The following is a 26946-nucleotide window of genomic DNA, read 5'->3' on the forward strand; positions in this document are numbered from 1 at the left end:
TTTTGGGAACATGTAGAGCTATAAATACATACATACATAAATTTTTCTATACATGTGTATTTTTAACTGTTATAAATTTCTGTAGCAACTACACTAGCATAACTTCCAAATTATATATCCAAATCTATAAGGCAAAGAAAAGAAAAAAATTGTTGTATTATGCCTTTACATTTTTTAAGTGAAAGAAGCATTTTAATTCTAATATATACCACACATAATAAATATATTTCTTCTAGATATCACAGAAAAAATATTTAAGGTTAACTATTAGTTCTAAAGCTTTTTACATACCCTTATGACTGAGGTTGATGGATAACGAAGATCTCCACTTACAAAAAGACCCAAAGAGGTAAGGATAACTAAAAAATGATTTGTTAAAACCAGATCCACCACTGAAAGCCCTGTTTGTTCTAAAAGAAAAAAATATATACCATGAGTTTAAAAGTAAAAACTGATCTTCTCAACAAAGTAAAGAGATTTCATAAATATTTGTCAAGTAATTAACGTGAAATGCTGAAGTTGAAGACATTGTTTGAGGAATTACCTTCTTCAAGTTGGGAATAGATGTTATTTGTCATGTTATACCATATGGTATCATCATATTTCCAGAATCCAGAAGAACTTAGACCTATGTAGACACCTAACATGAAAGAAAAGAACAATTAAGGCAATTTAATTTACAAAGTTAATAACTCAGTCTTTGGTGCTAGGTCTTTAGGGGCATCTGTTCCACCTTTCAGCCCATTCATTGTCCTCCCTTCCCCAACGTCCCTCCCCTCAATTTGAATCTCACTTCTCCAAGTATTGCAAAGATGAAATCACTTCAGGCTACAATACATGATCTTAGCCAATGATCTGACTGACCACTAAGAAAAACATGGTTATATTGTGCCCTTAGAATAAATTCTTTTTAATGTATTGCATTAAATTATTAATTATTAAATTAAATTATAATTATTAAATTTATCCTGTCGATTAAAATATCTTCCAAGTTGTATGTAATTATTTTAAAATTTTCTTTTATATCTTTGTAAGCATAAGGAAGTTATTTTTAAAACTCAAAAGAAGAAAATTAAAGTGCAAATCCCAAGGAAGAAGAAACATGCTTGATTAACTATAATATTAGTGATTTAAAAGAAAGAAAAAAATTTTTATAGCCTCATGAGAATCTCTTAAAAGAGGACTGACCACTTTGGAAATACTGAGAGGATTTTGTTATCTGACCCCACATTTCCTTGGCTGTAACTAGGAACGTTAAGAGTCTTTTGTTAAACGTGCAATATTAATCTGAAGACTTGTCAACAGGATATAACTATTACCCCTGAAAAGGTGGCACATTGGTTGAGCTTTAAGATAGCCATTTTATAAAGTGTATTTTTAACTCCCAACTCTTTTCTGTGTAGGGAAAGATGTAAAAGGAAATATTATTATTGTCTTTTACTTCTACAAAGAAAAAAAGAGACAACCTTTGTCTCTCTAAGCATTAAATCTAGTTCTACAGATGACAGTTTACTATATTCTAATTGGGGCTAAGTATAACTGCTAGCATGATATTACATAACCAGATCCTTGCAAAGTTTAGAAATATTTCACAGAGAAGTAAGCAGTAAATAAGTGCTTTATTTTGTTTAATATTTTTAGAGTAAAATTAAGTTACAGGCTAGTCTCTATCATAAACTGACTTCAATTGTATTTCAGGGCTACAGAAACTGATACACAGCTTTAAGACAAAGGATCCGTTTTTTTTAACTTTAGAAATAAAGGGTACATTTACTATTACTAGAAGGTAGAATTACTTCTATTAATGTATGACATTTTTCTGATTCTGTTTTTCAAAAATTTAATAATATACTGCATATGTGAACCCAAGAGTAGTGAAGTATCTAAAAAAAAAGGTTTCTTTTACCTTTTCTTTTTATGAGGAAAGAGGGAGAAAGGTGAATTTGTATTGCTAGATAGGGATCATACTTGAAAGTTACAAAGAAACAGCAGATATTTCTAGTTCGCTCTGTTGTATTGATGTTAATATGAGTTGGTTGGGAGGGAGAAATCCAATTAAAGATTTATAGATATTGTATCTTGCAGCACTCAACTGAGGGTAAGAGTTCTGCGTGTGACAAATTTAAATATTTAATAAACAGAGAATAACAAAACATATTAGGAAAGGGGGTCAGGGTCATTATGCTAAGCATGTCATGACAGGGTTTATTCAGAAGACAGCATATAGTTAAATCATCAAGGCAAGAGATTAAGTTTAGAAACAAGGTCACCAAACTTAGGCACACACCATGAAGATTCACATCCAGGTTCAGGGAGACATAGCAAAATGGACACAAAACCAGGATTGAAGGGGACCAACTGAAGGTAAGAAATGTAAGAAAAATACTAAAGTCCATGACTGAAATAATATGAGGCTGTTAACAGGAAAGTGAATGTCTGAGGACCTTAAAATCAGACTAAATCTGAAAATGTTAAAACCTTTAGCTTACTTAGGCTGGGTAGAACAGTTATATAGAAAAGAGATTAATTCCAGACTTAACAATTATTTTAGAAATTAAAATCAGATTGGGTATTAATATAGAATATTTTTCAATTCTGTAACATCAGTAAAAACGAATGCCATATATTTAATTCACTTCAATTTCTTTAATAGCATCTTTTTAAAAAGTTACGAGCAATATATTGTAGCCAAGTTTAGCAGTAATTCTACTCAGAGAGTAGAAATGATAGCAATATTTTCCATTGTGCACTTAACTAATCCATTTACTATTATTTATTTAAATCATTTTTAAAAGAATGACTTCATCCTTTTAAAAAAGATGCATACTCATTATAAAATTTTAATACAGGTAAATACAAAAAAAGGAAATAAAAGAAATCACCCCATACCCTACAACAACCCAGAAATAATCTTTATTAACATTTAGAGTATAACATATATACAAAGCAAAAAAATTTAAAAAGCAATAGTTTTTCAAAGCACTCTTCAACAAGTGAAGAGTGACACTTGTTGGACAGATCCAAGAGTTTGTCATGGGCTACCTTATGATGCTCTCATAATTTTCCTTCTAGTTGTTCCAGAATATAGAAGGCAAGAGGGCTTAAATATTTTTTTATCATCACAATCAACTTTTTTCCTTTTTTTGTGTGTGAAAAATAACATTATGTACAACAAAGCTATACATTTCAAAACACACAGCACCGCAGTTAGTTGTAGAACGTATTTCAGAGTTTCACATGGGTTACAATTTCACAATTTTAGGTTTTTTTTTTTCTAGCTGCTCTAAAATACTGGAGACTCAAAAAGATATCAATTTAATGATTCAGCAATCATATTCATTTGTTAAATCCTATCTTCTATGTATAATGATTTTTCTATCCCTCTTTTTAGGGGTATTTGGGCTATGGCAGTTCTAAATTTTTCATATTGAAAGGGTATGTCTCTAATATGGGCTCGGGAGATGGAACAATCTGATGTTCTGGAGAGACTGGGCTAGGTTTTGGGACTTATCTGGACCAGGGACCCATCTGGAGGTTGGAGGTTTCTGGAAAGTTACTCTAGTGCATGGAACCCTTGTGGAATCTTCTATATTGCCCTAGGTATTCTTTAGGATTGGCTGGAATGGTCCTGGTTGGGGGTTGGCAGCTTATGATAGGTAGCAAGGACTAACAGAAGCTTGTGTAAGAGCAACCCCCAGAGTAGCCTCTCGATCTATTTGAACTCTCTCTGCCACTGATACTTTATTAATTACACTTCTCTTCCCCCCTTTTTCTCAGGATGTAAATGTTGATCTCACAGTGCCAGGTCTGGATTCAGCCTGGGAGTCATCTCCCACATCACCAGCGAGACTTTCTCCCCTGGATGTCTTATCCCACGTCGGGGTGTGTGTATGTGTGTGTGTGGCAATGATTTCACTTGCAGAGTTGGGCTTAGAGAGACCAAGGCCACATCTGAGAAACAAAAGAGGTCCTCCAGAAGTAACTCTTAAGCATGCCTATAGATAGTCTAAGCTTCTCCACTACCTACATAAGCTTCACAAGATCTTTATTAACATCTGATGAACACGAATCCATCATCTCTTTATGCATATATAGAGAATTAGAGAAGTAGGCAGATAGATGGGTGGATAGATCCCTTCTTGTTTCTTTCTTCCTTCCTTCTTCCTTTCCTCCCTTCCTTCCACAATATTTATTGAGTATCTTTTATTTGTCACTGTGCTGAGTGCTGGGGATAAAATGGTAAGGAAAAAGAGGCAAGTTTCCTGTACTCTTAGTGTTTATAGTTCTAAATTCCTAAACAAATAAAAAATTTCAACTGTAAGAAGTGCTACAAAGTCAAGATATATGGAATTATGACAGTCCATAGGAGAGCAATTTCACCCTAGTCATGTCAGAAAAAGATACTTTGAGGAGAAACCACTTAATCTGAAATATGGAAGTGAATAAGAATTACTAGAAAAATTAGGGAGAAAGAAGAACATTCCAGGCAGAGGAAACAGCAATGCAAAGTACGTGTTGTGGACAGAAATATGGCACAGACTTGGGAAAAATGAAGGCCAATGGAGTCAGAAGTCAGAAGGCCAAAGGATGATGTGGTATACAAGCATGGGCCAGATATGCAGATCCTTGAGGACCATGTTAAGGAGCCCTTATTCTGAGAGCAATGAGAAGTTATTTAAACGTTTTTAAAAAGTGGCTACTTGAGTTAGGATGGTTATGGAAGACCTCTCCAAAGAGGTGGCTTTTGAACTTTGATATAAATGACAAGATGGAGATAGCTATATAAAGATTGGGGGTCTAGGCAGAAAGAACAATACAAAACCCCTGATGTAGGAAAGTGTTTGGCATGTGAAAAGAAATGAAAGAAGACCAGAAAGGGCTGAAATACAGTGGACAAACGGAAGAGTGTTAGAATACAAGGTCAAAGAAATGAGCAGTTCCTATAGGACTTTGCAGACCAGTGTAAGGAGTTTGTGTTTTATTCTAATAGCCAAGGGAAGTCACCAGACTCTTTGAAGCAAGGAAGTGATAATGATGTGTTTTATACTTGAGAAGATCACTCTGGTGACTATATGGAGGGTGGGTTGTACTAGAGCAAGAATAGAAACAGAGAGATCATTTGAGGGACTCTTGACTTGGTCCAGTATAAAAACAATGCTGACTTGACATAAGGTTTAACAGAGGAGAGTAGTGATCACATTGGATTTTTGCAGCACTAAAATACTGCAAAAGTACAAGCAGTCAAGAATCTGTCCTAGATTTTAGTTTTGAGCAACTGGATACTAACTGGAATGAGGTATACTAGGGAGGAATAGAATTTAGAGGGAGAGGAATTGAGAGTTCTGGATTAGACTTATTAAGTTTGAGATGTCCATTAGACACCAAAAGGAAAAGTAAAGTAAACAATTGAAAATAGGAGTTTGTTTTTTATCAAAAGAAAGGTCAGCAAATATAGACTAGGGAATCATCAGTTTGAAGATGGCATTACCATCATGAGACTAGATTAAGACTGCCAGAGAGAGCAATGTGGTTAAATAAAAAAAAAGAACCAGGGACAAAGCCTTGGGTTCATCATCATTAAGGGTCCAACAGAAAAGAAACCAGACCAGAAAACTTAGATGTGGCCAATGAGGTAAGACAGCAGCAATAGAGGGTGGCACCAAGAAACCTAAGAGAAGAAAGTGTTTTGAGGAGAGAGTGATCAATTGTGTCAAACACTGCTGAAAGGCAAAGTAAAATGAGAAATTAAAAAATTGACTGATGGAACTGGCAATATAAACACCATGGATTTCTTGAAAACTGTTTCAGTAGGGTGGTGGAACAAAAGTCTGACTTGTAGAGGATAAAATGGAAGGTGAAAAAGTAGAACCATAACAAAAAATTCTTTCTATAAATTTTGCTCTGAAGGGGGAGAGAAATGGAGGTTGGGAGTAAAGTGAGAGATAAACAGAGCTTTTGCTTAAGATGGGAGATATCTGTGTATGTTGCGTGCTAGTAGGTATGATCCAGTAAGAAGGGAGAGCATGATATTGAATGGCGAGAATTGCAGGAAAACAGCAGGAGGGAATGGGATTCAAAGCACAAGGGGTAAGGAGTGTCCTTTGATAGTAGAAAAGACACAATGCAACAGGCAAAAAGGAAAAGTACACAAGTACATGTAAAGGTAGAACAGTAAATTTGAAAGTGCAACAATGAGCAGGTTATTGTGATCAATTTTTATTTTCTTTATGAATAATTAGACAAAGGTACAGTTGCGAGTGGGAAGAGAAAGAAATGATATGGAGTTTTTTGAGGAGTGGGAAGAGATGTAATAGGATTATTTTAGAGTGTAAAAATAAACATAAGAGGGAAGAATGATAGGATTTGGGGGCAGTGCTGACTGTCCACTCAAGAGTTTTGATAATGAATTAAAAGTGAGACTAGTTAGTGTAATTTTAAAGTGAGATGAGTATGCAGTGTTTTTCCTAACAATATTCTGCTCTTCTGTGCAGGTTTTAACTAGAGTTGGGTTGTGTAGTCAAGAAGGGAGGGGATGACAAGGAAGTTTCAGAAGTATTTATAATGATGGACTATGAAAATTATGGTGAGAACAGAAAGGAAATAAGAATGTTGGGTAGTAAAAAAAAAAGGTGGTAGGGACAATAGATTGAAATCTTGATGAGAACAAAGAAATGTCGGAGTGCGAGTATTAGAATAGATTGAAAGAATAAGAGGTGGTAGACAGATAATGAGGTGGTTGTAGTAGAGATTTTGGAGATAATGCTATTATTAGAGATATTGAGGTCAAGAATATGACTATAATAAGATGTGAGAAACATATCTGGAGGAGAGGAGGCCTTGAAACTGAGAAGCCAGGGTATTAGATGCGTTGTCTAGATAGATGGTGAAGTCATCAGAAATAGTGACAAAAATAAAAGTGGAGAGGAAAGCAGGAATCCAGAGGCTAACTTCATCAATGAATGAATGTGTGTGACAGAGTGGTCACTACAAGATAGCAACCAAGGAGAGGCAGAGAGAGGTAAAGTGTGAATTCAAAGGTTTCTGGGGATGACTGATAAAGCTGGCATGAGAGGCCTGATGGGATATGTCTTAAGAGAGTCCTAGAGGAAGAAGATAGATAGTAAGTCCAAATTGGAACACACGGTGCTACAGAATAGCTGTGCCCACCATTAATTCTATGCAGTACAAAGGCTGGGGGTGGGGATGAACAAAGAACTCTTAAGGGAACTGCTAGCTTAGGCAACTGCAGCTTGACACTGTGTGAACTTCTTTTTTGTTTCAGTGCAGTGGTAGCCAGCTGGGGAACAGGTGGTTTCATCTAAAGAAGAGGTTGTTGAAATGTTTTCTATTTTTGAAGAGTTGAGGCAATCCGGTGGGATCTCATGGAGCTGAGACTGTCCCTACTCTCCTATAAGTCTCAGTTGTGTGGCAGGTTCCAGCATAAAGAACTAAAAATGTCTCCTCTTCTGTGGTTCAAGGAAGTAGGCAATGGTTAGATAAAGAGAAGGAGGAGAGGGTCCTAGACAGGATCCATTGAACAAAGCAAGAAAATGAGCTGTTTCCATCTGGGTTGACATAGTGTAGTACAGGCAGAGCAGGGAGAGAGAGAAAGGAGACATATATAACTAAGCTAATTCATCAAAAGCAGTAGTCAAAGCTAGAAGTAACTATGAGACTGTAAGCTACTCAAGAATTCAAAGAAATTTGGGGCAAGGGTGTTTGTTTATCCGTATATAAAAATGCATCATTTTAATCTATTATTTCACAACAAGTTGTGGTAGAGAAAGTTCCTTCTTTTTAAGTTTTTTTTATTTAGAGAAAATTGTAGGCTGACAACAATCATGCATAAAATACAAGGTTCCCATATACCACCCCACCAACAATACCTTGCACTGGTGATGGAACATTTGTTACAATTGATGATAGCACATTTTAATAACTCTACTATTAACTAAAATCCATGGTTTAACTTAGGGTTCAGGTGTGTAGTGTAGTTACATGGATTTTTAAAAAATTCATTCTGTTACCATATATACAATCTAACATTCCCCTTTTATCATATTCGGTATCTGTTTCAGTTTAGTTAATCGCATTCATAATGTCTTACTATCATCACCACCAACCATTACCAAAACATTTCTATCATTCCAAGTAAGAAGTACCATCTTTTTGCTGTAACTTAAAATTATGTTGGCTATTTGAGGTATTCACTCTTCCCTATGAATTTTGGGATAGGCTTGTTGATTTTCACATACAAAACCATACTGCTACAATTTTTTTTGCAATTGCATCAAGTTGGTTGATAAACTTGGAGGGAATTAATATTTTATACTACTAGAAATTCCTTTTTCATGAACATAAAATATCTTACAATTTATTTGGGTCTTTTTTATGGCTTCATTAGGGTTTTATAATTTATCCATAACAAGCGTTGCAGCTTTTTTTCTTCTTGGTTTATTGCTAGGTACATTTTGGGGCTTGCTAATTTATGAATAACATTTTTAAAATTATACTTTCAAATTAGTTTTTGAATGGTTTACACACATTGTTACTATAACACACAACCTTGTAGAACTCCCTTATTTGTTCTGATAGTTTTCCTGCAGATTCTTTTGTATTTTTATATAGCTATACATATTATCTACAAGTAGTACAATTTTGTTTTTTGTTTTTAAATCCCTTTCTTTTTTTCCCCTTTAAAGTCATTAGATTTGGGGACTAGGAGATCATGAATGAACTAGAAAAAACAATTAGAATTATACTAAGTAGTTGAAACATGAATTAATGCTATTACATAGTGCAAGAATAATAGGAAAATGCATTCATAATAAATAAAATAACATCGTCATACCTTAGGAACAACAACACATGGCAGGTATGGCATAGTTTGGAGCACAATTAATAATCTCTGGGGAGGGGGTAACATATTAACAGAGGTCAGATAATAAAGGAAATTAGGAGAGACATTAAAATTACTATTAACATTGCAAGAAATCACAGAGGAAAAATATTCATTACAGCACACTTGCAAGTATATAAAGTGAAGTGACAAGTAAAGTCTTAGATATTTTTAGGAAACATTCATATCCTACTATGACTATTCATTTAATTTGTACTGTCTGTTAAGCAATATTGTTACAAATTATAAAATGCCACTTCCATGTTTCAATACAGCAATAAACTTACCATCAAATGTTGTATTCAAAATGAAAGCAAGTAACGCTACATCATTGGCACAAGGGCACTTTGCCACTTTGAGATCTATCACATGTGGATACAATTTACTAACATCCTTTTTTCCCATTATAATCCCAAGATTCCACTGAAGAATAGGTTCTGTGGAAGTCAAGTTTAGATGATTAAATTGTGGCAGCATTCTTGAAAATGGAACATTAGTACTTTCCTTTGAGGATTTAAAGGAACTCTTACATAGTTCAAATAGATGAGAGTATTACCTTACTCTTTATAAATTAAAAATAAATGATTCTTATTTTCCAAAGTAGAAGTAGTGAAGTCTAATTTCCTTGATGAAGGATTGTTTGCTGCCTCAGTACCTTGCTACCTTCTAAACAAGTATAAATCAAATTGTAATGCGGTACCTAATATTCTGGATATATTTCACTATGTGCTTAATCAGGAAGATTCTTATTTCACACTTAAAAAAAAGAAATAACAACTTTCCAATGGTATTTTGGTATGTAAAAGTAGCACAGGAAATCAAAATATTACAATTCCCATAAACAGTATTTCATTTACTATTGAAAACTTGGCTCACTATTTTTTTTTAAGTTTGGAAACTATGAAAAAATAAGAAGTACAAATATTTCGGCATTTTGTTTCAGATATTGTAATTTTGGTTAAAGAAATAAAACAGTATAGATAGAATTGAAGGCATCCTCCTCCCCATCGATAGTCCCATTCCCAAACTCTCCCCAAATGCAACTTCTAATAGGAAATTACTGAGCAAAAAGAACTGTACATGTCTCCTGGGGTACATATACAGCATTTCTCTAGGGCAGGTTTCTATCTTCACTGTATATCAATATCATCTGGGGAGATTTTTGTAACTATGGATGACGTGCCATAGAGAGCTGATTTTAGTTGGTGTGTGGAGTTCAACAGCATTACTTTTGAAAGTTCTCCAGATGATTCTTTCCATGAATTGTATTACTTATTCATTTTTACTCTGCACTCTAAATAGTATAATATCAAGATAGAATAAAAGAATAGAAATAGTGGCAGAATGCTCACCTACCATGCAGGAGACCTGGGTTCAATTACTGGACCATGCACCTCCCAATATAAATAGGTAAACAAAGGAACATGAGGAAATTGGCAGAGTATGGCATATAGTAGGTGTCAAAATTTTATCTGCTGAGTTTTACCTCGAATACTATCCAAAAGGGTTCCTTCAGTAGTATAAATATTTAATCCATGATGTAAAGTGATCCTTACTAACCATTCTTCTACAGCTGCAATATCTGTTTTAAAACAAAAGGCAATCAGCTATATTTTCATATGTCATGAAACTTAAGGCACTTTGAACACTCCCAACAACGATTACCTTTCATTTTCCAATCATTGGCCTGCACTTACATGTAAGTTTTTCCACAATTCTCCTACAAACGCTTTCTTTTCCCAGAAAAAAATGAAGAAGGGATTATGATATGCCTTTACCACCACAGCAATAAATCCAAATATTAATATTTTGGAGTATAATTTTTCTACAAGAGCTGTTGTGGCTTGGTGAAAAGCAAATTGTGACAGCTCATGTGAAGTGGTACAATATTATTTGAAAGTAGACCATGATTAGTTAATATGTATAGCATAACCCCTGGAATGACTGCTAAATTTTTAAAGGTATAAATAAAACAAATTAATATTAAAATAATTTGAATGAAGATAGAAAAAGAGGAAAAAAGTAAAGCATGAGACATGGAGTAGTAGAAAACAACCTGCAAGTGTTAGAGTTCATACAGCTACATCAACAATCACATTAAATGTAAATGATCTAAAATAAATAAAAGATAAAGATTTCAGATTAGATATAAAAATGAAGAATGACTTATATGCTATCTATAAGAAACACAATTTAAATATAAAGATACAGATGAGTGAAAACAAAAATAAAAAGTAAAAAGATGGGACTCTACCCTCTGTGGGAGGGATATCAGGGAAAGCTAGGAGCTGCTATAGTGGTACTAAGGCTAAGGATAAGGCTGGGGTGTGTGCCTGGTGAATGTGCTTAATTCCCTAATCCCAGCTGTGCCAGTTGTCACAGCTACTTAGGAATGTGGACAGGTCTGCACACAACCCTAGTGAGGATTCAGCTATTCCAGTGGCTGCTAAAGCAGTCAGAGTCCCTGAAAATTGAGTTTAATTTTCAAGCTACTCAAGCTTCTCACTATCAGCACACTTCATGGAGCAGTTCTAGGATTTGGGGAGAGATAATTTGTATGAGAAAACATCACACATGTTTCTATGAAAAGAACTTCCTGGGTAACTGGCTAACACAAGGAAACATAATCTTCCTCTGGATAACTTCACTTAACTGAACTTTGGTGGGATTGGTTCAAAGTTGGTACATACAAAGCTTTCTTAAACTCTCTAAATATGAAAATAAGAGCTTTGAGTAGCTATAGCCTTAGATAACTTCCTGTGAGTCCTGATTAAAGTGATAAGTAGAATATTGTGATAAATCACATTGATGTGATTCCTACAATTGTACAAAGAGTGATTGAATATAAGAAGAAGTATGGGTTTGATCCATCTAACACATTCTGGGTCAGTTTTGCACCAACCACATCTAATCCTGCAAGCTTATTAACCAGCACACATTTCTGCTGGTGGGACATTGATCTTGTTCATCTTAAACACATAGGAAATACTAGTCCCACCTGTAATGTGACTGATGTAGTGAAATAGATGCATATGAATTAGCCAAGATGCTGCATGAACAGTGTTATCTGGTGGCATTAGAGCTGGAAGTTGAAGAGTTAATGCCAAAGCTCAAGATATACCAACCCATTTAGGCAATTCATGTGCCCTAACATCTATTTCACAAGCCATTTGAGTCATTCAAGGACTCAATGAGAGCAAAGTAGAAACACATTAAGATAGAAAAGAGGGCTACCCAACTGTTAAAACTCTGTTACTTTGGTAAAGAAGCCTTCTCCATTAAGATAAGCGACTAAGGCGGTGTTGTCCCACTTCAAACAAAATGACATCTTTTTAACTATATGCATTTAGCTGCTCCTAGACCTAGCCCAGAGCCTATAAAAGCAGCCTCTTTGGCTGGAGATATGGTCATGGGCTGCCACTTTCTCATATGCATAGTAGATTTAAACACTATTCCATAGAAGGAGTGAATACTGATGCTGCCATTTATTTGAAGCCTATTTCAAGTGACTCATTTGCAAGACTTCAGTTTTTAATGTCAGCATGGCACCATATCAAAACCACACCTGAAGCTGATGATTGGAGCAATCTTAGCAATGAACACAGAGATGCTTCAAAATACTACATTAAACAGTACAAGAGCAAGAACTTTCTAGAAAACTGAATTCTCTGGTTCTTTCTGTGAGGAAAGATTGTCTTCTGCAAGTCAACCAGAGAACCCCTTTCGTCTAACAGCTGTAAGCATGGTGTCATAGTTATTCTAGTGCTTCAATATGTATTTTCTCCATCCAATCCCATGGAGCTCATTTTGTAACTACTAGAGCTCTGCCACTAGACTAATATCTTCAGGAATTTTTCATCATACCTTGCTGTTGTATGACTTGTTCCTAGCACAGAAGAGCAAAGAGCCCCCTTAGGACTCTTGTGTTCTCATACACTCCATCTTAGTATCATAAAGTTGAGTGTCTACAATAACTACCAGATTTGGTTTGCCTTCTCCATTCCAGACACAGCATATATCTACTGTTGAACTTTACGACCAAATGCCATGTCATACACTACTGACTAGGGCCCAAGGTTTCTGGAATTTAAAAACAGCAGCTGAGGATGTCTTGGTAATTCAATCCTCAGACCCATCCTCTCTCAGATGCATCCTTTCTACACTATATGATTTAGACTTTCACCTTTCTCCACCTGATCATATTCTCATTGTGAGGGGGGGTATTTTTGTCTTAGATTTTACTTATTGATTTTATTTTTAGAATCATTTGTATTCTTCCATCTCTTGATTAAAGTGTTCCAAAGTTGTCTTTAGAAAAAAGTAAACATATAAAAAAAAAGATAACATCATGCAAACACTAATCAAAACAGCTGTAGTGGCTATATCAATATCAGACAAATAAAATTTCTGAATAAGGTAATTAGCTATCAAGGATAAAGTGAGGAAATACATATGATAAAGATATGATAATCCAAAGCTAATACAGTGTCAAAATATATGAATCAAAATTGATAAAACTGAAAGGTGAAACAAGCAAACACTCAATTATAGTTGGATGTTTTAATACTCCTCTCTCAGTAATTGACAGAAAATCAGTAAGGATATAGAAAAGCTGAATGATACTATCAACCAACTCGACCTTATTAACATTTACAAAACACACCAGCTAACAGCAGGGCAATACACGTGTTTTTTCAAGTGTACAGGAAACATTCACCAAATGCACCATAAAACACATCTTAACAACTCTAAGAAAATTATCTTTCAAAATATGTTCTCTGAACATAATGGAGTTAAACTAAAAAAAATAAACAATAGAAAGATACCTGGTTTCACAAGGGTTCTATGCACTAGAGTAACTTTTCAAAAACCCACAACCTCCAGATGGGTTCCTAGACCAGATAAGTCCTGAAACCTAGAGGGTCCAACCTCTCCAGAACATCAGAGAGTTCCATCTCCCTACCCCATATTAGTGACAGACCCTTCCAACACAAAAAGTTGGAATGGCCATAGCCCAAATACCCCTAAAGAGAGGGATAGAAAGATCAAAGGTGATGGTGGAGTTATACAGAGAAGATAGGATTTAACAAATGAAAATAATTGCTAAATTATTAAATTGATATCTCTTTCAGTCTCCAGTATCTTAGAGAAGATAAAAGTAAAAATCTAGAATTGTGAAGTGTAACCCATGCCAAATTCTGAAACATGTTCTACAAATTAATTGTGGTGCTATGCTTTGAAATTTATTGCTTTTTTTATATATATGTTATTTTTCACACAAAAGAAAAAAAAGTCGATTGTAATGATAAAAGATAGTTAAGCCTTCTAGCCTCCTATATTCTGGAGCAGCTAGAAGGAAAAAATCTGAGAGAATTGTATGATAACCCATGACAAACTCTGGAATCTGTCCTGTAACTACCTGTTGAAGAGTGCTTTGAAAACTACTGCTTTTTTCTTTCTTTGCTTGGTATATACCTCATACTATACAATAAAAAAGTTAAAAAATATATATGTATCTGGAAAACCACCAATATTTAGACATTACAATACACTTCTGATTAAACACAGGTCAAAGAGATAGTGACATAGGAGATTGGAAAATATTATGAAGTAAAAAAAATACAGCATGTCAAAATTTATGGGATGCAGTTGAAGCAGTGCTTAGAGATAAATGTATAGCAATAAATTCTTAGTTTAGAAAAAAATGAAGATCTCAAATCAATTATCTAACACAGGGGTTGGTCAACTTATCTTGAAAAAGGCTTGATAGTAAGTATTTTCAAGTTTGTGGGCCTTACATCTACATAATATTCAAATTTCATGGCAAAGCATTAAATAGGATATTGATTAAGGAGGAAAAAGAGAATGAGTAAATACGGTTTCCTTCCCCTGAACATTTTCTGATTCTTATGCTACTATCTGCATAGACCATTCCCCTTATTCTATTACAGTACTCAAATATATTCTTTTTTATTCAGTCCATGGAGTTGTGACAGGACAGGAGAACTCTTTAGTCTCTTTTCATAACATCCTTAAGTTGTCAGATCACTTTTGTTTCTAACTGCATAACCTTAAAATCCATGCATTTCTGAAATTAAAATTTCTAACAAAAAAGTGAAAATAATGTGATATTTATGACTTCAATTACCAAATTAATATCCATGTGATTCATCATCTTGATTACAGTCAAGTGAAAGCACATGATTTCCAGAATGAATTCCTTGGAAAAAAAAATACAAAAAGTTCCCATAGAAGATTAATTTGAAAAATTAAAATGATAAAGGGTATGGATAGTAGTACAATCCATGTATTACATCACAGTATTGAAAATTCTTTTACAAAGATTTCATCTTTGGCATGTCCTTATCTATGGGGTCTTCTCCATTGTCTCTGCTGTACTTTCACTTTTCCAATGCCATTCACTCTGTAAGACCACAGTTCATGACGTCCTTTAACTACCCCCATACCTAGAAGGATTGGCATATGTGATTCCACAATTCCACCCTCCCACTTCTGTACCCCCTGCCACGTTTGACTGGTATGGAAATGGTGAAGGATCAAAGTTGGGCCAATAGAAGATCCTCTTCTGGGAATTTGGAATTGGGCTGGCCTTTAGAAAAAATACATATAAATATATATAAATTAAACAATAGCGAAGAAACCTCAGAAAGCCAGTCTGCAAACCAAGAACAAAAAATGCAGATTCACAGAAGGATATAAATAAGAGAGGGTGAAAGTTTTCATGGGTTCTTTTTTTCAATCGTTTTATATTTCTTACTTCTAATTCCTTCCTATGATCTGGCTGCATTTTTGTCTTAGGGTACAATGACAAAAATACATTTCTTTTTCATTAAGTGAAGTCAAGTTGATTTCTTTTTCTTGCGCCTAACATATTAAAATAATATCTCTTTGATAAATTTTTTAACCATGAAAATGTATCACATGTCTGAACATCTACTAGTTCAATCCACTAACTTGATACTCACAGTTCCTTGAATCTGACTTTCCTCTGCCTTCCATCATGGCATTTACAGTTGCATATAAACCTAGGCTCCCACATAACCCTTAACCAGGAGATTCCGTAGAAAAATAACCCAATAAATACTATAGACTATAAAATTTTAAGACTAATGATTAGGTTTCAGTAAAATCGACTGGTACCCTAAGGTCTCAATACAATTTTCAAATTCTATAAAATGTACTTAATTTAAATAAAGGATAATATAAATATATACATCAAAACCATCGACTTATAAAAGGATTTGCAGATAAAATATAGGATGCCTAAAGTTTAATTTCAGATAAACAAAAAATATTTTACTATAACTGTTCCAAAAATTCCATGGGAATACAATATTACAATGTACAACAAAATAATTCTTAATATATATTTTTAAATTTGCAAATCTGAAAATCCATACCCTACAGCTCAAATAGTTAATTCAGATCACTCTTACCTGTGCTTTTTGTGATGTTTTCTCTAGGTATATCAATCAACCAGTAAACCCCATCACTGAACTTGAATAAAGACATCAGAAAACAATGGTTTACAATGTTAAAAGCAACATTTATTGTGGCATATTTTATAGTATCTTTTAAAAAAGAAAATTAAATAAAAACATCCAGTTATCATGTCGCATACCCTGGAATAGGCTGTTTTCTTTTAAAAGCTATTTACTCACTGATTATTTTTTCATCTAGCCCTACATTATTCCAGAAAGTCTTAAGAAATCTTACACAAAGATACATATGATAGAAGATTATGACAAATTTTAAATGGTCCTGGAGAAATACAGAAAAATAAATTAATGTGAATTAAACTGAAGCAGGTAGGAAGTTGTTATCAAAATGCATGCCAGAATATTATACATACATTCAAGAGATAAAGGAACTATTTCAATGATGTTTTCTAATGCCATGAATGATAAGAAGGTTTAATTTTTGATACACTTGCAATGTCCTAGCATGTTCTGATTCTAATCTAATCTAATCTAATAAACTGGTATCTCTGGTTTTGGATAATTCAATAAATCATGATGGAAAAAGTCTATGGCCATATGGTAGGTTATATTATGTACCCTAGAAAAGTATTTTCTTAAAATTAATCCACTCTTAAAATTAATCCCTTTACAATGGTGTGGACCCATTGTAAACAGGACACAGTTTTGAAGATGTTATTTTTAGTTAAGGTGTGGCCAATTAAATCAGAATGGTCTTAATCCTACAACTAGAAACTTTATAGAGAAGGCTAAGAGAGAAAGCCATGCGAAGAAGCTGTAAGTTAATGAAACTTGGAAGAGAAAGAAGAGGACATTGCTATGTGCATTGGTATGTAACAGAAAAGCCAAGGACCCAAGGATCACTGGCAACTGGCCCCAAAATGCCACAGTTTTCTGGGAGAGAGCATCACCTTCCTGACACTTCAATTTTGGACATTTCCTAGTCACAAAACCATGAGCCAATAAATTCCTGTTGTTTAGCCAACCAATTATATTGGATTTGTTTTAGCAGCTAGGAAACTAAGACAATTCATATGAAAAAAATGTCAGCTCTCCACCTCATCCTACACCTAAATTCAAAATGGATCAAAATATAAGAAAAAAGTAAAACAATAAAATTGTCAAAATGAAATATGGGAATACTTCAAAATTGAATCTTGACATGGGAAAGGCCCCTCTAACTATGATAAATTTGACATAATTATGCATGGGGAAATTAGCATAATTTTGACTTAATTATGCATGGGAAAAAATGTCACATACAAAGCCAAAATATAAATAATGAACAAGAAAAAATATTTTTAACACACATCACAAAGAGCAAATTTCCTTAATATATAAACAGTACTTAAAAGCTCCTAGAAGAAAAATAAATAAAAGTATACAGTTCACAAATAAAGGAAATATAAATATCTCTTAAATGTATGAAAATATGTTTAACCTCATTTCAATCATAACAGAAATGAAAAGTACAGAACCATATGACACTATTATCCATTTTCTATATTGATGAAGTTAAAAAAGCTTTATCACTTATGTGTTTGGTGAAAGTGTAGGGGAAATAAGCACTCATGCATCATTGATAGGAGTATAAACTGAAATACAGGCCAATTTGGAAGTATCTTAAAATTTTAAGTGTGTATACCTTTTACCCAGAAATTTCCCTGTAGTAATTTATTTTATATTATACTAACATGTGTTTGAAATAAAATGTGTCCAAAAATATTCTCGCATCATTGTGTATAACAACAGCAGATTGGAAATATTGAAAATGTTCATCAGAAATGTATAATAATACAGCCACATAATGAAAAACTGTTCAGCTAAGCCCAGGTAGCAGAAAGCTGAAGCATTACTGGTTTGATTTGTCAGAGGAAGAGCTTGGGGTTTGGATTTGTAAATTTAAGGGGAAAATCCCAAGAGAAAGTGAACCACAAGAATGGTGAACCTTAAAATCTAAATACAAACTCTGTCCAAATCCTTGAGCAATCCAGGTGCATAAGTGGTACCCCCAACCCGAGGGCCAGGTTTTGAAACAATCAGCAGTGAAAACAGAAAGAACTGAGCAGAAAAATCAGCAGAAGTTTGAGCCAAAACAAGTTATCTGCCTTTTAGAACACAACAACAAATCCTCAGAAGAACACAACAGAATCCAGAGTTATTACAGCTTATTTTCTTCCATGTCCAGTTTTCAACCAAAAATGAGAAGAAACAGGAAAGTGTAACTTAAGCTTAGGAAAAAATGTAGACAATAAACTGAATCACAATGATTCATAAGCAGACAAAGACTTCAAAGTAGATACATACAAATATTTTTAAAAAGTGTTGTCCTTGTGAGTTAATGGATAGGAAATTTCAACATAGAACTGAAAAATATAAAAATAAAACCAAATGGAATCAATAACACGGAAAAGTATAATTACAAATTAAATATTCATTACATAGGTCAATCACAGATGGGAGATGGCAAAAAGAGGAATAAGTGATCTTGAAGATAGAGCAATTGAAATTACCTGAACTGATAAGTGGGGAAAGAATGAAAAAAAATGAAAGGGCTGTAGAGACCAAAGAGACAATATCACATATTCCAACATGTGCAGAAGTGGTGTACCAGTAAGAAAAGAAACACAAAAAGGAGCAGAAAATTTGAAGAAATAATGGCTAAAGACTTTCTATACTTGGCAAACTTACAATCCAGGAAGACTGCCTAACCCAAATCAGATTAAGTACAAAGAGAAAATCTTAAAAACATCCAGAGAAAAATGAAATATCACATATAGGGACAATAATAAAATTAAATTAATTATGTATATATAATATATATTATTTAGTCATAAAATTAACTGCAGACTTCTTATTCAAACAATGGTAGTCAAGTGACATTAGCATGGAATATTCAAAATGCTGAAAGGAAATGAAAAGTCAACCAGAAATTCTATATCTAACTATCCATTAAAAATGAAGGTGACCACTAAAAGACTATTAGAACAAGTTGAGCAAGGTTTTTCAGGAATCAAGATAAAATATAAAAATCAACTGTAATTCTATACACTTTAGATGGACAATATAAAAATGAAATTAAGAAAACAACTCCCTTTACAATAGCATGAAAAAGAATAAAATATTTAGGAATAAATTTAATAAAATAAGTGTAAAAACTTATTCTCTGAAAAGTACAAAATATGGTTTAAAAATTAAAGAATGACATCCCACATTCACAGATCAGAAGACTAAACAGTTGGAGGATTCAAATTTCCCAGTTTCAAAACTTAGTACAAAGAATGTGATCCAAGATGGTGGCTTAGTGAGGTGTGGGATTTAGTTCATCCTCCAGGCAGCTAGTAAATAGCCAGAAACAGTACAGAGCAACTGCAGGGGCCACATCAGTGACTGGACACATGGAGTACCCCAGTCTAGACCAGCTGGACTGGCTGCGAGCCCACTCAGAACCATGAGTTCCCCATGCCAGGGTGGCTGGTGCCCTCCCACATTGGCTGCTTCCCAGAGGGGATAGGAAAGAGACTTTGCTAGCAGCAGGGGCTGAGCACAACCAAATGCCAGTTATGGAATTAATGCATAAATTCTGACTACTAAAAATAGCCCCCCAGCTCAGCTGAACCTCAAGTAAAAGCAGAGGTACCTGGTTTTTGCCCGGCACAGAGAGGGTAGGGCTGACAGAAAAAAAGAATAAAACAAAAACAGGCTTTTTGAGATCTGAAAAGCTCTGGGCCCTGCAGGAAAGGAGGGGGCATAAACGACCTGGACATAACACAGAGCAATGTACCAACTTAAGCTCTTGATTGGCAAACCCGAGGAATGGGGTCCTGCTCTGGAAAGAATTTTTCTTTTTCTCTTTTGTGGCTGTTTCTATGGATTGATTACTCTTTGGATACAGCTGCAAGGCTTCTCAGGCTCCACTGCCCCAGGCATAGGCAGAAATAGGCTTGTTTGAGAGCTTCTCTGCAGCCTGTGCCTTCCCCAGGAGAGGGGTGGGGCCCAACTCGGGTGGAATCATTTCCTCAAGGAATTCAGACCCCAGGGCCTGAAAAGGGAAGTGATTAACCCAGCCTACAACCTCTGCTCTGTCTCCACCATGCCCCTAGCAGAGAGAGTCTGCTGAAGTTAAAGGTTCCACATCACCTTATGCTGGTGGGACCCGCAGGCAGAAATGCACCACTACTGGGCAGGATAGGAAAAATGCACAGTCCAGAGACTTCATAAGAAAGCCTTTTAATCTACTGGATCTCACCCTCAGGAAAACTGATGCAGATGACTCTTTCCTCCTGAGAGGTGACCAGTTTTGTCTGGGAAAATCTGACTGGGGTCTATAATACCTAAGTAGACCCTCCTAAGGTAAAGGCACCATACAGGCAGGGCAAGAAAAAAAAAAAACAAGAACTGAAAAATTCTGATCTATTAACAAAACCTAAGCTAGAGGACTAGAATAAGCTGAACTGAATGTCAGAGAACAGACAGACAACAAAGTCATCCAGCAAGAAAATCCTAGGGGAAAAAAAGTGAACACAATCTCCAGAATAAACTAATTAAGGTAATTAAATGTCAGCAAAAAATAATGAATCATATTAGGAAAATTGGAGATATGGCCCAGTTAAAGGAACAAACCAAAAATTCAAATGAGATACAGGAATTGAAACAATTAAATCAGAATGTTCGAACAGACATGGAAAACCTCATAAAAAATCAGATCAATGAATTGAGGGAGGCTATAAAGAAGGCAAGGAATGAACAAAAAGAAGAAATTGAAAGTCTGAAAAAACAAATCACAGAACTTATGAAAATGAAAGGTACAGTAGAAGAGATGAAAAAAACTATGGAAGCCTACAATGTCAGACTTCAAGAGGCAGAAGCAGGATTAATGAATTGGAGGATGGGACATCTGAAATCTGACAAGCAAAAGAAAATATAGGGAAAAGAATGGAAAAATATGAGCAGGCACTCAGGGAATTGAATGACAAAATGAAGCATGTGAATATATGTGCTGTGGGGGACACATACACACACTGGGACCAGAAGGAGAAGAGAAGGGAAAAGGAGGAGAAAAGCTAATGGCAGAAACTATCACTGAAAATTTCCCAACTCTTATGAAAGACTTAAAATTACAAATCCAAGAAGTGCAGTATAACCCAAAGAGAATAGATCCAAATAGACATACTCCAAGACACTTACTAATCAGAATGTCAGAGGTCAAAGAGAAAGAGAGAATCTTGAAAGCAGTGAAAAAAAGACAACCCATCACATAAAAGGGAAGCCCAATAAGACTATGCATAGATTTCTCAGCAGAAACCATGGAGGTGAGAAGACAGTGGGATGATATATTTAAGATACTAAAAGAGAAAAAATGCCAACCAAGAATTCTATATCCAGCAAAACTGTCCTTCAAAAATGAGGGGGAGGGTTCCAAGATGGCGGCTTAGTAAGGTACGTGCGTCTTAGTTCCTCCTCCTCCAAAGCAACTACTAGGTGAACTGAAACAGTGCAGAACAGCTCCTGGGGCTACGGCAGGGAATGGACACACAGTGTACCCCAGTCTGGACTGGCTAGTCTGACTGCGAGACTCGGCTGCGGTGAGATCCCCGAGCGGCGCGCGATTTGCCGAGCAGCAGCAGCTGCGGCGGTTGGAGCTACTCCCTCCCTCCTTCCCAGGCCGGCTGAGAGTCTCGGAGAGGCAAGTTTCCCAAGCCGAGGCAGCCGGCGCCCCTCTTTTGCGGACAGCTTCGAGTCTCGGCTTCGAGTCCGCGGCTACGAGTCTCGGATCAGAAGGCTATCCAAGCCGCGGTGGCACCCCCCGCGGGCGGATTCCTGGTCCCGTGGGGAATTCCCCAGACCGCGGCGGCCGGTGACCAACGCCCCTCCCCTGCGGGCGACATCCTGGTCCGGTGGCGAATTCCCCAGGCCCGCTGCAGCCAGAGACCAGCCACAGGGTCCCCTCAAGCTGTGGCGGCTGATGCCCCCACCACGCGCGGCCCTTGAACCAACGGAGGGAATTGGATCGGAAATCTCCAGGCTGTGGAGATCGGTAACCGGGGGGATCCATTCCAAACACTTGAGACAAACGTGTGCCACGAGCGCCACCTACTGGGCAGGATAAGAAAAACAGAACCCAGAGATTTCACAGAAAAATCTTACAACCTTGTTGGGTCCGACACCCAGGGAAATCTGACTAAATGCCCAGACGCCAGCAGCAGAAGATAACTGTCCACGCTCAGAAGATTGAGAATAAGGCCCAGTCAAAGGAACAAACCAATAGTTCAAATGAGATACAAGAGCTGAGACAATGCTGAATATACGAACAGAAATGGAAAACCTCTTCAAAAATGAAATCGATAAATTGAGGGGGGACATGAAGAGCATATGGGCTGAACATAAAGAAGAAATAGAAAAACTGAAAAAACAAATCACAGAACTTATGGAAGTGAAGGATAAAGTAGAAAAGATGGAAAAAACAATGGATACCTACAATGATAGATTTAAAGAGACAGAAGATAGAATTAGTGATTTGGAGGATGGAACATCTGAATTCCAAAAAGAAACAGAAACGATCAGGCAAAGAATGGAAAATTTTGAACAGGGTATCAGGGAACTCAAGGACAACATGAATCGCACAAATATACGTGTTGTGGGTGTCCCAGAAGGAGAAGAGAAGGGAAAAGGAGGAGAAAAACTAATGGAAGAAATTATCACTGAAAATTTCCCAACTCTTATGAAAGACCTAAAATTACAGATCCAAGAAGTGCAGCAAACCCCAAAGAGATTAGACCCAAATAGGCGTTCTCCAAGACACTTACTAGTTAGAATGTCAGAGGTCAAAGAAAAAGAGAGGATCTTGAAAGCAGCAAGAGAAAAACAATCCATCACATACAAGGGAAACCCAATAAGACTATGCGTAGATTTCTCAGCAGAAACCATGGAAGCTAGAAGACAGTGGGATGGTATATTTAAATTACTAAAAGAGAAAAACTGCCAACCAAGACTCCTATATCCAGCAAAATTATCCTTCAAAAATGAGGGAGAAATTAAAACATTTTCAGACAAAAAGTCACTGAGAGAATTTGTGACCAAGAGACCAGCTCTGCAAGAAATACTAAAGGGAGCACTAGAGTCAGATATAAAAAGACAGAAGAGAGAGGTACGGAGAAGAGTGTAGAAAGAAGGAAAATCAGATATGATATATATAATACAAAGGGCAAAATGTTAGAGAAAAATATTATCCAAACAGTAATAACACTAAATGTCAATGGACTGAATTCCCCAATCAAAAGACATAGATTGGCAGAATGGATTAAAAAACAGGATCTTTCTATATGCTGTCTACAGGAAACACATCTTAGACCTAAAGATAAACATAGGTTGAAAGTGAAAGGTTGGGAAAAGATATTTCATGCAAATAACAACCAGAAAAAAGCAGGAGTGGCTATACTAATATCCAACAAATTAGACTTCAAATGTAAAACAGTTAAAAGAGACAAAGAAGGACACTATATACTAATAAAAGGAACAATTAAACAAGAAGACATAACAATCATAAATATTTATGCACCGAACCAGAATGCCCCAAAATACGTGAGGAATACACTGCAAACACTGAAAAGGGAAATAGACTCATATACCATAATAGTTGGAGACTTCAATTCACCACTCTCATCAATGGACAGAACATCTAGACAGAGGATCAATAAAGAAATAGAGAATCTGAATATTACTATAAATGAGTTAGACTTAACAGACATTTATAGAACATTACACCTCACAACAGCAGGATACACCTTTTTCTCAAGTGCTCATGGATCATTCTAAAAGATAGACCATATGCTGGGTCACAAAGAAAGTCTTAACAAATTTAAAAAGATTGAAATCATACACAACACTTTCTTGGATCATAAAGGAATGAAGTTGGAAATCAATAATAGGCGGAGTGCCAGAAAATTCACAAATACGTGGAGGCTCAACAACACACTCCTAAACAACGAGTGGGTCAAAGAAGAAATTGCTAGAGAAATTAGCAAATACCTCGAGGCGAATGAAAATGAAAACACAACATATCAAGACTTATGGGACGCAGCAAAGGCAGTGCTAAGAGGGAAATTTATTGCCCTAAATGCCTATATCAGAAAAGAAGAAAAGGCAAAAATTCAGGAATTAACTGTGCATTTGGAAGAACTGGAGAAAGAACAGCAAACTAATCCCAAACCAAGCAAAAGGAAAGAAATAACAAAGATTAGAGCAGAAATAAATGAAATTGAAAACATGAAAACAGTAGAGAAAATCAATAAGGCCAGAAGTTGGTTCTATGAGAAAATCAATAATATTGATGGGCCCTTAGCAAGATTGACAAAAAGAAGAAGAGAGAGGACGCAAATAAATAAGATCAGAAATGGAAGAGGAGACATAACTACTGACCTCACAGAAATAAAGGAGGTAATAACAGGATACTATGAACAACTTTACGCTAATAAATACAACAATTTAGAGGAAATGGACGGGTTCCTGGAAAGACATGAACAACCAACTTTGACTCAAGAAGACATAGATGACCTCAACAAACCAATCACAAGTAAAGAAATTGAAGCAGTCATTCAAAAGCTTCCTAAAAAGAAAAGTCCAGGACCAGACGGCTTCACATCTGAATTCTATCAAACATTCCAGAAAGAATTAGTACCAACTCTCCTCAAACTCTTCAAAAAAATCGAAGCGGAGGGAAAACTACCTAATTCATTCTATGATGCCAACATCACCCTCATACCAAAACCAGGCAAAGATATTACAAAAAAAGAAAACTACAGGCCAATCTCTCTAATGAATATAGATGCAAAAATCCTCAATAAAATTCTAGCAAATCGTATCCAACAACACATTAAAAGAATTATACATCATGACCAAGTAGGATTCATCCCAGGTATGCAAGGATGGTTCAACATAAGAAAATCAATTAATGCAATACACCATATCAACAAATCAAAGCAGAAAAATCACATGATCATCTCAATTGATGCAGAGAAGGCATTTCACAAGATTCAACATCCTTTCCTGTTGAAAACACTTCAAAGGATAGGAATACAAGGGAACTTCCTTAAAATGATAGAGGGAATATATGAAAAACCCACAGCTAATATCATCCTCAATGGGGAAAAATTGAAAACTTTCCCCCTAAGTTCAGGAACAAGACAAGGATGTCCACTATCACCACTATTATTCAACATTGTGTTGGAGGTTCTAGCCAGAGCAATTAGACAAGAAAAAGAAATACAAGGCATCAAAATTGGAAAGGAAGAAGTAAAACTATCACGTTTGCAGGTGATATGATACTATACATCAAAAACCCAGAAAAATCCACCACAAAACTACTAGAGCTAATAAATGAATAAAGCAAAGTAGCAGGTTACAAGATCAACATTCAAAAATCTGTAGCATTTCTAAACACTAGCAATGAAAAAGTGAAGGGGGAAATCAAGAAACAAATCCCATTTACAATTGCAACTAAAAGAATAAAATACCTAGGAATAAATTTAACTAAAGAGACAAAAAACCTATATAAAGAAAACTACAAAAAACTGCTAAAGGAAATCACAGAAGAAAAAAAAACGAAGCTGGAGGTCTTGCACTGCCTGACTTTAAGGTATATTATGAAGCCACAGTGGTCAAAACAGCATGGTACTGGCATAAAGATAGATATATCGACCAATGGAATCGAATAGAGTGCTCAGATATAGACCCTCTCATCTATGGACACTTGATCTTTGATAAGGCAGTCAAGCCAACTCACCTGGGACAGAACAGTCTCTTCAATAAATGGTGCCTAGAGAACTGGATATCCATATGCAAAAGAATGAAAGAAGACCCATATCTCACAGCCTACACAAAAGTTAACTCAAAATGGATCAAAGATCTAAACATTAGGTCTAAGACCATAAAACAGTTAGAGGAAAATGTAGGGAGATATCTTATGAATCTTACAATTGGAGGTGGTTTTATGGACCTTAAACCTAAAGCAAGAGCACTGAAGAAAGAAATAAATAAATGGGAACTCCTCAAAATTAAACACTTTTGTGCATCAAAGAACTTCATCAAGAAAGTAGAAAGACAGCCTACACAATGGGAATCAATATTTGGAAACGACATATCAGATAAAGGTCTAGTATCCAGAATTTATAATGAGATTGTTCAACTCAACAACAAAAAGACAGCCAACACAATTACAAAATGGGAAAAAGACTTGAATAGACACCTCTCAGAGGAGGAAATACAAATGGCCAAAAGGCACATGAAGAGATGCTCAATGTCCCTGGCCATTAGAGAAATGCAAATCAAAACCACAATGAGATATCATCTCACACCCACCAGAATGGCCATTATCAACAAAACAGAAAATGACAAGTGCTGGAGAGGATGTGGTGAAAGAGGCACACTTATCCACTGTTGGTGGGAATGTCAAATGGTGCAACCACTGTGGAAGGTGGTTTGGCGGTTCCTCAAAAAGCTGAATATAGAATTGCCATTCGACCCAGCAATACCATTGCTGGGAATCTACTC

At 35.7% G+C, this 26946-nt stretch overlaps 1 protein-coding gene and 1 pseudogene across 12 annotated transcripts in view; one reads left to right on the forward strand and one right to left on the reverse strand.

Moving 5' to 3' along the window:
* The window catches only part of CATSPERB (catsper channel auxiliary subunit beta), a 236133-nt gene that overhangs the window by 173555 nt on the left and 35632 nt on the right, over nucleotides 1-26946 (reverse strand). For 9 of the 12 annotated variants that reach the window (XM_077123362.1, XM_077123360.1, XM_077123361.1 and 6 more), the window contains 5 exons: nucleotides 16357-16417; nucleotides 10386-10481; nucleotides 9187-9336; nucleotides 545-640; nucleotides 292-410 (listed from right to left, as the gene is read on the reverse strand). In XM_077123362.1, the coding sequence (XP_076979477.1) occupies nucleotides 292-410; nucleotides 545-640; nucleotides 9187-9336; nucleotides 10386-10481; nucleotides 16357-16417 (522 nt within the window). The remainder of the gene's footprint in view (nucleotides 1-291; nucleotides 411-544; nucleotides 641-9186; nucleotides 9337-10385; nucleotides 10482-16356; nucleotides 16418-26946) is intronic. The other 3 variants (XM_077123365.1, XM_077123366.1, XM_077123363.1) reach the window with 2 other exon arrangements.
* Nucleotides 11420-12562, forward strand: LOC143652673 (pyruvate dehydrogenase (acetyl-transferring) kinase isozyme 3, mitochondrial-like; annotated as a pseudogene).

This window comes from Tamandua tetradactyla, chromosome 12 (assembly GCF_023851605.1).
Source record: "Tamandua tetradactyla isolate mTamTet1 chromosome 12, mTamTet1.pri, whole genome shotgun sequence".
Lineage (NCBI taxonomy): Eukaryota > Metazoa > Chordata > Mammalia > Pilosa > Myrmecophagidae > Tamandua > Tamandua tetradactyla.